General features: G+C 51.4%; 1 protein-coding gene across 3 annotated transcripts in view; it reads left to right on the top strand.

Annotated features, from left to right (window-relative positions):
- LOC142292855 (GRAM domain-containing protein 2B-like) overlaps nucleotides 1-13,093 on the top strand; it is a 182,030-nt gene that overhangs the window by 100,814 nt on the left and 68,123 nt on the right. For all 3 annotated transcript variants that reach the window (XM_075337797.1, XM_075337795.1, XM_075337796.1), the window contains exons 3-4: nucleotides 12,427-12,511; nucleotides 12,663-12,732. In XM_075337797.1, the coding sequence (XP_075193912.1) occupies nucleotides 12,427-12,511; nucleotides 12,663-12,732 (155 nt within the window). The remainder of the gene's footprint in view (nucleotides 1-12,426; nucleotides 12,512-12,662; nucleotides 12,733-13,093) is intronic.

Genomic DNA, 13,093 nt, shown 5'->3' with positions numbered 1-13,093 from the left:
CAGGCACAGAGACCGTGCTCCGTCCACAGCCCCTGGGGAATCTGCTGGATATGGAGCGGAGTTTCGTCAGGGACAGGGCCCTGCTACGCCAAGGTACTCTGTGTCCCCGTACAGACCGCGCACACACTGCAGCATTGCTGGGTGTGTTAGTGCGTCGGGGACAATAGCGCTGCTGCGCTTGTGCCACACTTCCACAGCTTGCTAAGGGAGTTAGTGTGTGGGGAACTGCCGCGCCGACCCCTGCTGACAGTTTTTACTGCGACGCGGCTGGGACTTGTGGTGCGCCGGGGACTTCCGCGCTGGCCGTGCAGATTTGTCGGCCGCGCTTTTTACTAGTCCCCGGCTTTTGCGGCCTAGTTCCGTTTCGTTCCCGCCCCCAGGCCTGCCAGTCAGGGGAAGGGCGGGACGCTATACAGAAAGTCAGCGCCGAGGGCTGGAATCTGCTTTACATACTCCAGCCCTCACATTGAGCACAGTGGGAAGCCAGCTTCCCGCACTTTGTCTGAGGCACGCCCACGGTCCGCCCCTCTTCACAGAACGACGGCAGCCATTCCTGATGTGCAGGCTGAGCTGGAAAGGGGAGACAAGTTCTGGGACACCCAGGCACGGGATTCTGGCGACTACACACCCGCTCTTAGCGGGCGGTAAGCGGCACCCTCCGGTGCTGACCCCACTAGTGAAAGTGTTCATTTGTATTTTTATGCATGCATGCTATACATTGCACTAAGTCGCTGGTGATTCTTGGCTATATACCCTCCTGGAGGAGAATATAGCATGTCGTCCGCAAGAAAACAGGGGTGCCAAGGCACAGGCTTTCTATGCTGCTTGCACCGCTTGTGCGGCTGTTCTACAGGCAGGTTCCACTGACCCCCATTGTGTGCAGTGTTCGGTCCCTGTGCTCCCTGCTCGGCCAGGGCCTCTGCTGGAGGTGTCCCAGAGAGATCCACCTGTGAATACTGTCCAGGTGACGGGGACAGAGTTTGCAATTTTTGCGGATAGATTATCTGTGACTATGTCTCAGATTCTAGAAACTTTGCAGTCTAGACCAGTAACTCAGACATGGGCGCTGTTGATTCATTGCTCCCTGGCCCCCCTCAGTTGGAACAGCTCCGGGGGTGTCCCACGCATCCCAGGGTGATGGCTCTGACACGGACGACAGTCCCAGACAGCCTAAGAGAGCTCGCTATGAGCGGCCCTCTACATCATCTCACTGGTCAGGCTCTCAGCAGGAGGATTCTCTGTGTGATGAGACGGAAATAGCTGATCAGGATTCTGACCCTGAGACCGCTCTCAATCTAGATACTCCTGATGGTGACGCCATAGTGAACAATCTATCGCGTCCATCAATAAAATGTTGGATATTTCTCCCCCAGCTCCTCAAGTGGAGGAGTCAGCTTCACAGCAGGAGAAATTCCATTTCAGATTTCCCAAGCGGAAATTAAGTACTTTTCTGGACCATTCTGACTTTAGAGAGTCAGTCCAGAAACACCACGCTTATCCAGATAAGCGTTTCTCCAAACGGCTTAAGGATACACGTTATCCCTTTCCTCCTGACGTGGTCAAGAGCTGGACCCAGTGTCCCAAGGTGGATCCCCCTATCTCCAGGCTTGCGGCTAGATCCATAGTTGCAATGGAGGATGGGGCTGCACTTAAAGATGCCACTGACAGACAGATGGAGCTCTGGTTGAAATCCATCTATGAGGCTATCGGCGCGTCGTTTGCTCCTGCATTCGCAGCCGTATGGGCACTCCAAGCTATTTCAGCTGGTCTTGCACAGATTGACACGGTCACACGTACATCTGTTCCGCAGGTGGCATCCTTAACCTCTCAAATGTCTGCATTTGCGTCTTACGCGATTAATGCTGTCCTGGACTCTACGAGCTGTACGGCAGTGGCATCTGCCTACTCCGTGGTTTTACGCAGAGCCTTGTGGTTAAGGGAATGGAAAGCAGATTCTGCTTCCAAAAAATGTTTAACCAGTTTGCCATTTTCGGGTGACCGGCTGTTTGGTGAGCGCTTGGATGAAATCATTAAACAGTCCAAGGGTAAGGATTCATCCTTACCTCAGCCCAGACAAAACAAACCCCAACAGAGGAGGGGACAGTCGGGGTTTCGGTCCTTTCGAGGTTCGGGCAGGTCCCAATTCTCCTCGTCCAAAAGGACTCAAAAGGATCAGAGGAGTTCAGATTCTTGGCGGGCTCAGTCACGCCCAAAAAAGACAGCCGGAAGACCCGCTACCAAGGCGGCTTCCTCATGACTTCCGGCCTCCTCCCTCCGCATCCTCGGTCGGTGGCAGGCTCTCCCGCTTTGGCGACATTTGGCTGCCACAGGTCTGAGACCGTTGGGTGCGAGACATTCTGTCTCACGGGTACAGGATAGAGTTCAGTTCTCGTCCTCCAACTCGATTCTTCAGAACGTCTCCGCCTCCCGACCGAGCCGATGCTCTCCTACAGGCGGTATGCACTCTAAAGGCGGAAGGAGTGGTGATCCCTGTTCCTCTTCAAGAGCAAGGTCACGGTTTTTACTCCAATTTGTTTGTGGTACCAAAAAAGGACGAGTCTTTCCGTCCCGTTCTGGACCTAAAACTTCTCAACATCCACGTGAGAACCAGACGGTTCCGGATGGAATCCCTCCGATCCGTCATCGCCGCAATGTCTCAAGGAGATTTCCTAGCATCGATAGACATCAAGGATGCTTATCTCCACGTACCAATTGCTCCAGAGCATCAGCGTTTTCTACGCTTCGTTATAGGAGACGAACACCTTCAGTTCGTAGCCCTGCCTTTTGGTCTGGCGACAGCCCCACGGGTCTTCACCAAAGTCATGGCAGCTGTAGTTGCAGTCCTACACTCTCAGGGACACTCCGTGATCCCTTACTTAGACGATCTGCTGGTCAAGGCGCCTTCTCAAGAGGCATGCCAACACAGCCTGAACGTGGCGCTGGAGACCCTCCAGGGTTTCGGGTGGATCATCAACTTTTCCAAGTCGAATCTAACCCCGACCCAGTCGATAACATATCTTGGCATGGAGTTTCATACTCTCTCAGCGGTAGTGAAGCTTCCGCTTGTCAAATAGCGTTCATTGCAGACAGGGGTGCAACCTCTCCTTCAAGGTCAGTCACACCCCTTGAGACGCCTCATGCACTTCCTAGGGAAGATGGTGGCAGCAATAGAGGCAGTCCCTTTCGCGCAGTTTCATCTGCGTCCACTACAATGGGACATTCTCCGCCAATGGGACGGGAGGTCGACGTCCCTCGACAGCAACGTCTCTCTCTCTCAGGCGGCCAAGGATTCTCTTCGATGGTGGCTGCTTCCCACCTCATTGTCGAAAGGGAAATCCTTCCTACCTCCATCCTGGGCGGTAGTGACGACAGATGCGAGTCTGTCAGGGTGGGGAGCAGTCTTTCTCCACCACAGGGCTCAAGGTACGCGGACTCAGCAAGAGTCCACTCTTCAGATCAACGTTCTGGAGATCAGAGCAGTGTATCTTGCCCTACCAGCCTTCCAGCAGTGGCTGGAAGGCAAGCAGATCCGTATTCAGTCGGACAACTCCACAGCGGTGACATACATCAACCACCAAGGAGGAACTCGCAGTCGGCAAGCCTTCCAGGAAGTCCGGCGGATTCTGACGTGGGTGGAAGCCACGGCCTCCACCATATCCGCAGTTCACATCCCAGGCGTGGACAACTGGGAAGCAGGCTTCCTCAGTCGCCAGGGTATGGACGCAGGGGAATGGTCTCTCCACACGGACGTGTTTTAAGAGATCTGTCGCCGCTGGGAGATGCCGGACGTCGACCTAATGGCGTCCCGGCACAACAACAAGGTCCCAGTTTTCATGGCACGGTCTCACGATCACCGAGCTCTGGCGGCAGATGCCTTAGTTCAAGATTGGTCGCAGTTCCGGCTTCCTTATGTGTTTCCACCTCTGGCTCTGTTGCCCAGAGTGCTGCGCAAGATCAGGTCCGACTGCCGCCGCACCATCCTCGTCGCTCCAGACTGGCCAAGGAGGTCGTGGTACCCGGATCTGTGGCACCTCGCGGTAGGCCAACCGTGGGCACTACCAGACCGACCAGACTTGCTGTCTCAAGGGACGTTTTTCCATCAGAATTCTGCGGCCCTGAACCTGACTGTATGGCCATTGAGTCCTGGATCCTAGCGGGTTCAGGATTGTCTCAAGAGGTCATTGCCACCATGAGACAGGCCAGAGAACCTACCTGCGCCAAGATATACCACAGGACGTGGAAAATATTCTTGTCTTGGTGCTCTGCTCAGGGAGTCTCTCCCTGGCTATTTAGTTTGCCTACTTTTCTTTCCTTCCTGCAATCCGGGTTGGAAAAAGATTTGTCGCTCAGCTCCCTCAAGGGGCAAGTCTCAGCGCTATCTGTATTTTTTCAGAAGCGCCCAGCACGACTTCCTCAGGTACGCACGTTCCTGCAAGGGGTCTGTCATATCGTCCCTCCTTACAAGCGGCCGTTAGAGCCCTGGGATCGGAACAGGGTTCTAATTGTTCTTCAGAAGCCGCCTTTCGAGCCTATGAGGGATGTTTCCCTTTCTCGCCTTTCACAGAAAGTGGCCTTTCTAGTAGCGGTCACGTCTCTCCGGAGAGTGTCCGAGCTAGCAGCGCTGTCATGCACATCTCCCTTCCTGGTTATTCACCAGGACAAGGTGGTTTTGCGCCCTATTCCGGAGTTTCTCCCTAAGGTGGTATCCCCGTTTCATCTTAATCAGGATATCTCCTTGCCTTCCTTGTGCCCTCATCCAGTTCATCAATTGAAAAGGATTTGCATTTGTTGGATCTCGTGAGAGCGCTCAGGATCTACATTTCCCGCACGGCGCCCCTGCGCCGCTCGGATGCACTCTTTGTCCTTGTCGCTGGTCAGCGCAAAGGGTCGCAAGCTTCCAAATCCACCCTAGCTCGGTGGATCAAGGAACCAATTCTTGAAGCCTACCGTTCTGCTGGGCTTCCGGTTCCCTCAGGGCTGAAGGCCCATTCTACCAGAGCCGTGGGTGCGTCCTGGGCATTACGACACCAGGCTACGGCTCAGCAGGTGTGCCAGGCGGCTACCTGGTCGAGTCTGCACACTTTTACCAAACACTATCAAGTGCATACCTACGCTTCGGCGGACGCCAGCCTAGGTAGACAAGTCCTTCAGGCGGCGACGGCCCACCTGTAGGGTAGGGCTGTTTTTACGGTCCTATCACGAGGGGTTATTATACCCACCCAGGGACTGCTTTTGGACGTCCCAATTGTCTGGGTCTCCCAATTAGGAGCGACAAAGAAGAAGGGAATTTTGTTTACTTACCGTAAATTCCTTTTCTTCTAGCTCCAATTGGGAGACCCAGCACCCGCCCTGTTTGCTTAGGGATTTTTCTTTGTTCGGGTACACATGTTGTTCATGTTGAATGGTTTCGGTTCTCCGATGTTCCTTCGGATTGAATTTGTTCTTAAACCAGTTATTGGCTTTCCTCCTTCTTGCTTTGGCACTAAAACTGAGGAACCCGTGATCCCACGGGGGGTGTATAGGCAGAAGGGGAGGGGCCTTACACTTTTAAGTGTAATGCTTTGTGTGGCCTCCGGAGGCAGTAGCTATACACCCAATTGTCTGGGTCTCCCAATTGGAGCTAGAAGAAAAGGAATTTACGGTAAGTAAACAAAATTCCCTTCTTTGGCATTAAACGCTGCAGTTGAAAAAGCAGCAAAAAAGCAGGTAAAAAGCAACGTGCGGACATAGCCTTAATGGCGGCATAAGAACTTTCAAAAACAGCCTGTAAAGGGTCATTGTGAAATTGCTGCTAAATATATTGTGGCAAACTTTCCTTCACAAATTACAGTCCCTTCTTGCTTAAGGTGTATATTCAGTGGTTTTTTTTGTTTTTTTTTATAGCGTCTGTGCTGAATAAATGCCTGAAAAAGCAGCCCCCCACCCCAAAAAAAAGCTTCAAAAACTCTTCCTATTAATGTGGCTCTGTGTTCCTACATTCAAGCATACATTTTCAGTGTGCAACTGTTCACACCTAGAGGATGTGCTGCTCAGTCTTTATTTGTATTCCAGTCTATTCTGACCGAGCACTCCGCCCTTTAGCCCAGATGTTTTCATCTTGGGTTGCTTTCACACATCCGGTTTTTGATGTGCGGCACAATCCGGCTCTTTGCAGAAAAAACACAAACTGGGTTTTTTTGCCGCCGGTTGCGTTTTTTTTTCCGCATAGACTTTCATTTGTGCCGGATTGTGCCGCATAGCCTTGCATTGCGTCCGTTTTTTGCTGGATGCGCCATACTTAGCCCATGCGGCGGCCGGATAAAACGTTGCCTGGCACTTTTTTTGTCCGGGAAAAAAAAACGCATCGCGCCGCATCCGGCCGATGCGGCGATTTTTCCAATGCATGCCTATGGATGCTGGCGTGATGCGGCAAAAAAACGCATCCCGATTGCCGTATACTTTTTTTGCACTGCGCATGCTCAGTAGCGTGCCGCAACCGGCAAAAAACGGACGGGCCGCATGTAAAAACTTATGCAAAGGATGCGTTTTTTTCGCCGCATCAGTTGCATAGGTTTTAGAGCCGGATTTAGCCACACAGCTAAAACCGGATGTGTGAAAGCAGCCTTAGCTGAATCCTACCTGCCCATTGTGTGTAGGGTTTTTTTTTCTTTGTCGCTCCATTGGGAGACCCAGACAATTGGGTGTATAGGCTATGCCTCCGGAGGCCGCACAAAGTATTACACTAAAAGTGTAAAGCCCCTCCCCTTCTGCCTATACACCCCCCGTGCTCCCACGGGCTCCTCAGTTTTTTGCTTTGTGCGAAGGAGGCAGACATGCACGCACAGCTCCACAGATTAGTCAACAGCAGCTGCTGACTATGTCGGATGGAAGAAAAGTGGGCCCATATAGGGCCCCCAGCATGCTCCCTTCTCACCCCACTCTTGTCGGCGGTGTTGTTAAGGTTGAGGTATCCATTGCGGGTACGGAGGCTGGAGCCCACATGCTGTTTTCCTTCCCCATCCCCCTTGGGGCTCTGGGTGAAGTGGGATCCTATCGGTCTCCAGGCACTGAGGCCGTGCTCCATCCACAGCTCCTGATGAAATCCATCTATGAAGCTATCGGCGCTTCTTTTGCCCCAGCATTCGCAGCCGTATGGGCGCTACAAGCTATCTCAGCAGGTCAAGCGAAAAATTGACGCAGCCACACGCACGTCCGCACCGCAGGTGGCGTCCATAACCTCTCAGACGTCGGCATTTGCGTCTTACGCTATTAATGCTGTCCTGGTCTCTGCGAGCCGTACGGCGGTTGCATCCGCCAATTCGGTGGTACTCCGCAGGGCCTTGTGGCTACGGGAATGGAAGTCAGATTCTGCTTCCAAAAAGCGCTTAACCAGTTTGCCAATTTCTGGCGAAATCCAAGGGAAAGGATACATCCTTACCCCAGCCCAAACCGAACATACCCCTACAGAGGAGGGGGCAGTCGAAGTTTCGGTCCTTTCGGGGCGCGGGCAGGTCCCAATTCTCCTCGTCCAAAAGGCCTCAGAAAGATCAAGGGAACTCCGATTCATGGCGGTCTAAGTCACGTCCTAAAAAGACCAACGGAAGTGCCGCTACCAAAGCGGCTTCCTCATGACTTTCGGCCTCCTCAATCCGCATCCTCGGTCGGTGGCAGGCTCTCCCGCTTTTGCGACACCTGGCTGCCACGGGTAAAAGACCGTTGGGTGAGAGACATTCTGTCTCACGGTTACAAGATAGAGTTCACCTCTCGTCCCCCGACTCGATTCTTCAGGTCATCCCCGCCTCCCGAGCGAGCCGAGGCTCTTCTGCAGGCGCTGGGCACTCTGAAGGCAGAAGGAGTGGTGGTCCCTGTTCCTCTTCAGCAACAGGGTCACGGTTTTTACCCCAACCTGTTTGTGGTTCCAAAGAAGGACGGGTCTTTCCGTCCTGTCCTGGACCTGAAACTGCTCAACAAACACGTAAAGACCAGGCGGTTCCGGATGGAATCCCTCCGCTCCGTCATCGCCTCAATGTCCCAGGGAGATTTCCTTGCATCGATCGATATCAAAGATGCTTATCTCCACGTTCCGATTGCTCCAGAGCATCAGTGCTTCCTACGCTTCGCCATAGGAGACGAACACCTTCAGTTCGTGGCACTGCCGTTCGGCCTGGCGACAGCCCCCCGGGTTTTCACCAAGGTCATGGCTACAGTAGTCGCGGTCCTCCACTGCCAGGGTCACTCGGTGATCCCTTACTTAGACGATCTGCTGGTCTAGGCTCCCTCCCAAGAGGCATGCCAGCACAGCCTCAACGCTACTCTGGAGACTCTCCAGAGTTTCGGGTGGATCATCAATTTTCCAAAGTCAAATCTGACACCGGCCCAATCGCTGACATATCTTGGCATGGAGTTTCATACCCTCTCAGCGATAGTGAAGCTTCCGCTGAACAAGCAGCGTTCACTACAGACGAGGGTGCAATCTCTCCTTCAAGGTCAGTCACACCCCTTGAGGCGCCTCATGCACTTCCTAGGGAAGATGGTGGCAGCAATGGAGGCAGTCCCTTTCGCGCAGTTTCACCTGCGTCCTCTTCAATGGGACATCCTACGCAAATGGGACAGGAAACCGACGTCCCTCGACAGGAACGTCTCCCTCTCTCAGGTTTTCCTACCCCCATCCTGGGCGGTGGTCACGACGGACGCGAGTCTGTCAGGGTGGGGAGCAGTTTTTCTCCACCACAGGGCTCAGGGTACGTGGACTCAGCGAGAGTCCTCGCTTCAGATCAATGTTCTGGAGATCAGGGCAGTGTATCTGGCTCTAGAAGCGTTCCAGCAGTGGCTGGAAGGCAAGCAGATCCGAATTCAGTCGGACAACTCCACAGCGGTGGCATACATCAACCACCAAGGCGGGACACGCAGTCGGCAAGCCTTCCAGGAAGTCCGGCGGATTCTACTGTGGGTGGAAGCCACAGCCTCCACCATATCCGCAGTTCACATCCCGGGCGTAGAAAACTGGGAAGCAGACTTTCTCAGTCGCCAGGGCATGGACGCAGGGGAATGGTCCCTTCACCCGGACGTGTTTCAGGAGATATGTTGCCGCTGAGGCATGCCGGACGTCGACCTAATGGCGTCCCGGCACAACGACAAGGTACCGACGTTCATGGCACGGTCTCAAGATCCCAGAGCTCTGGCGGCAGACGCCTTAGTTCAGGATTGGTCGCAGTTTCAGCTCCCTTATGTGTTTCCTCCTCTGGCACTGTTGCCCAGAGTGTTACGCAAGATCAGGGCCGACTGCCGCCGCGTCATCCTCGTCGCTCCAGACTGGCCGAGGAGGTCGTGGTACCCGGATCTGTGGCATCTCACGGTCGGCCAACCGTGGGCACTACCAGACCGACCAGACTTGTTGTCTCAAGGGCCGTTTTTCCATCTGAATTCTGCGGCCCTCAACCTGACGGTGTGGCCATTGAGTCCTGGATCCTAGCGTCTTCAGGATTATCTCAAGAGGTCATTGACACTATGAGACAGGCTAGGAAACCAACGTCCGCCAAGATCTACCACAGGACGTGGAAAATTTTCCTGTCGTGGTGCTCTGCTCAGGGTTTTTCTCCCTGGCCATTTGCCTTGCCCACTTTTCTGTCCTTCCTTCAATCTGGACTGGAAAAGGGTTTGTCGCTCGGCTCCCTTAAGGGACAAGTCTCAGCGCTCTCTGTGTTTTTCCAGAAACGCCTAGCCAGACTTCCACAGGTACGCACGTTCCTGCAGGGGGTTTGTCACATCGTTCCTCCTTACAAGCGGCCGTTAGATCCCTGGGATCTGAACAGGGTGCTGATGGTTCTTCAGAAACCACCATTCGAGCCAATGAGGGATATTTCTCTCTCACGCCTTTCGCAGAAAGTGGTTTTCCTAGTAGCAGTCACTTCACTTCGGAGAGTGTCTGAGCTTGCAGCGTTGTCGTGCAAAGCCCCTTTCCTGGTGTTTCACCAGGACAAGGTGGTTCTGCGTCCGGTTCCGGAATTTCTCCCTAAGGTGGTATCCCCCTTTCATCTCAATCAGGATATCTCCTTACCCTCTTTTTTGTCCTCATCCAGTTCACCAATGTGAAAAGGATTTGCACTTGTTAGATCTGGTGAGCGCACTCAGACTCTACATTTCTCGTACGGCGCCCCTGCGCCGCTCGGATGCACTCTTTGTCATTGTCGCTGGCCAGCGTAAAGGGTCACAGGCTTCCAAAACAACCCTGGCTCGGTGGATCAGGGAACCAATTCTCGAAGCTTACCGTTCTGCTGGGCTTCCGGTTCCCTCAGGGCTGAAGGCCCATTCTACCAGAGCCGTGGGTGCGTCCTGGGCTTTGAGGCACCAGGCTACGGCTCAGCAGGTGTGTCAGGCGGCTACCTGGTCGAGCCTGCACACTTTCACGAAACACTATCAGGTGCATACCTATGCTTCGGCGGATGCCAGCCTAGGTAGAAGAGTCCTTCAGGCGGCGGTTGCCCACCTGTAGGAAGGGGCCGTTTTACGGCTCTATTACGAGGTATTATTTTACCCACCCAGGGACTGCTTTTGGACGTCCCAATTGTCTGGGTCTCCCAATGGAGCGACAAAGAAGAAGGGAATTTTGTTTACTTACCGTAAATTCCTTTTCTTCTAGCTCCAATTGGGAGACCCAGCACCCGCCCCTGTTTTTTTGTGTACACATGTTGTTCATGTTGAATGGTTTCAGTTCTCCGATATTCCTTCGGATTGAATTTACTTTAAACCAGTCTATAATTTTTTCCTCCTTCTTGCTTTTGCACCAAAACTGAGGAGCCCGTGGGAGCACGGGGGGTGTATAGGCAGAAGGGGAGGGGCTTTACACTTTTAGTGTAATACTTTGTGCGGCCTCCGGAGGCATAGCCTATACACCCAATTGTCTGGGTCTCCCAATTGGAGCTAGAAGAAAAGGAATTTACGGTAAGTAAACAAAATTCCCTTCTTTTAATTTATTTTACCCGTATAGAGGCATTTTCAGATAGGGGCCCAACAAAGATCGGTACACCTTATTGATGGCTGTTAGGTTTACATGAATTGGCCAATTTGTAAACTAGGTATCTTTTTTTTTTTTTTTCCCACAGTAATTTAGTACCATAATTCCTATATTCATTGTTTGCATATTATAAGTGGTACTGTATATATTTTTGTAACTTTGTTGAATTTTCAGTCTGCAATGTGTGACTGATTTGTGTCTAGAAGCGGATCTAAAAATAATTGTTGTCAGTACAACATCTCCTCTTGTAAACTGGGCTATACTGCTAACAATATACAAAGTGCATGGGGACTGAAGTATCAAATTGCCAATCATTTTGCCTCATATACAGTGGAACCTTGGTGTACGAGAACAATCCGTTCTGGGAGTGTGCTTGTAAACCAAGTTACTCGTCCAGCAAAGCAAAATTTCCCATAGGAAATAATGGAAGCTCAGACAATTCGTTCCACAACTTGTGCAATGTCCCCTATTGTGCCATCTCACACACACACACACACACACACACACACACACACACACACACGTTACCCTGCATTTCCTCGCCGGCCTCATGGCTCTTGTAGTCCGCAGGTATGTGTATCGGGTAACCATCGCGACAATGCAGGAGCTTCCGCTGTCAGCATCAACGTCATATGCAGGAGCCGCTTGCTTCTGATTGGTCAGAGTGCTGCCTTTGAGAAGCGGCTGACAGCGGAAGTTCCTCCATTGTTGCGATGGTTACCTGATACACATCCTGTACTTGCAGACTACAAGAACCAGGAGGCCAGTGAGGGAACGGAAGGTAAGGTGAGCATAGTGTGTCTGCGCTGTGTGTGTGTGTGTGTGTGTGTGTGTGTACTGCAAGAGCGGGTCAGAGCGCAGTGAAAGTACGGAACCGGAATTGTGTGCGGTGAGTATTTGCTCGTACAGCAAAGATTGCTTGGAAATGGAGTTACAAATTTGCAGCAAGCTTTGCCGATATAGGGAAATACGTACACCAAGTTACTTGTAAACCGAGGTTCCACTGTAGTTTACATTGGCTTGTGTAAAAGGCCCTTAAACCAGCTGTAATTGACTCTTTTTTTTTTTTTTTTTAAAATGCTAATTATGGGGAGCATTCTGCCCTTGCAAACACACATATATTAAGGCGAGCTCTCCACACTAGTGATAAATGGCACACAAAAAGAGGCTGCTTCCAGGTGGGAGGGTATAGGGAGAACCCAAATACAGGCATTCCACGAGGTCTCAGAGACCCTGACATTTATAATTTGCCATGACAGATAGGAAATGTACCAATAACATCTGTAACTTCAAGCTCTAGAAAGGGTGAAGTGTGTAACGTTCCTCACTGTCCTTTCCTTCATCTTGATCTTTGTCTCCACTACCTTTTTATGTTTCACGTTGTATCCAACGGTATCAATATTTATTTATTTATTATTTATTTTTTTTTGTAGGTCAAAAACGTATGATCATCCTTCATCTCTGAGGTTATTGGAGAATGATCCTTCAGCAGACAGACGCCGTTCTATCACAACCAATGTAAGACTGAAAAATATAGAATTGTATTCTTAAATTTTCTTTGTTATAGTCTTGGAAATACTCAGTTTGTGTTCTACTTTTTCACTTATTAACCTACATGTTTTCCATAAGCTTTTTAATTCTTTCAATATATTTACTTTGAAAATTACAGCTACCGAAGCATAATCTCTCATTCCATAAGATATTTCGGGAAGTTCCTGAAGATGAAGAGTTAATAGATAGTAAGTTTGACATACCCTTTTTTAATACTTGCTCTTTACCTTGTTTACTTGCTAAAGAGGTTGCTGTTCAAATTGGTTATAGATATGGGAATATCCTTAGTTGTGTACGATCACTGATATTAACCCCTTCACGACCGCGGGCCGTAAAATTACGTCCTATTTTAACGTGACTTAACGACCAGGGACGTAATTTTACGGCCTAAACTTCATTTGATTGCCGTGGCCATAGCAACGGCTTTCAAATGATGTCCCCTGCTGTTTCTTACAGCAGGGGACCTTTGCTTGACCCCAGGGGGGGCGGCATCGCCACCCCCTATCGACGATCGATGTGATTGGCTGTTCAAATCTGAACCGCCAACCA

The sequence above is a fragment of the Anomaloglossus baeobatrachus genome, chromosome 1 (assembly GCF_048569485.1).
Source record: "Anomaloglossus baeobatrachus isolate aAnoBae1 chromosome 1, aAnoBae1.hap1, whole genome shotgun sequence".
Lineage (NCBI taxonomy): Eukaryota > Metazoa > Chordata > Amphibia > Anura > Aromobatidae > Anomaloglossus > Anomaloglossus baeobatrachus.
This window is presented reverse-complemented; position numbering and strand designations above follow the sequence as displayed.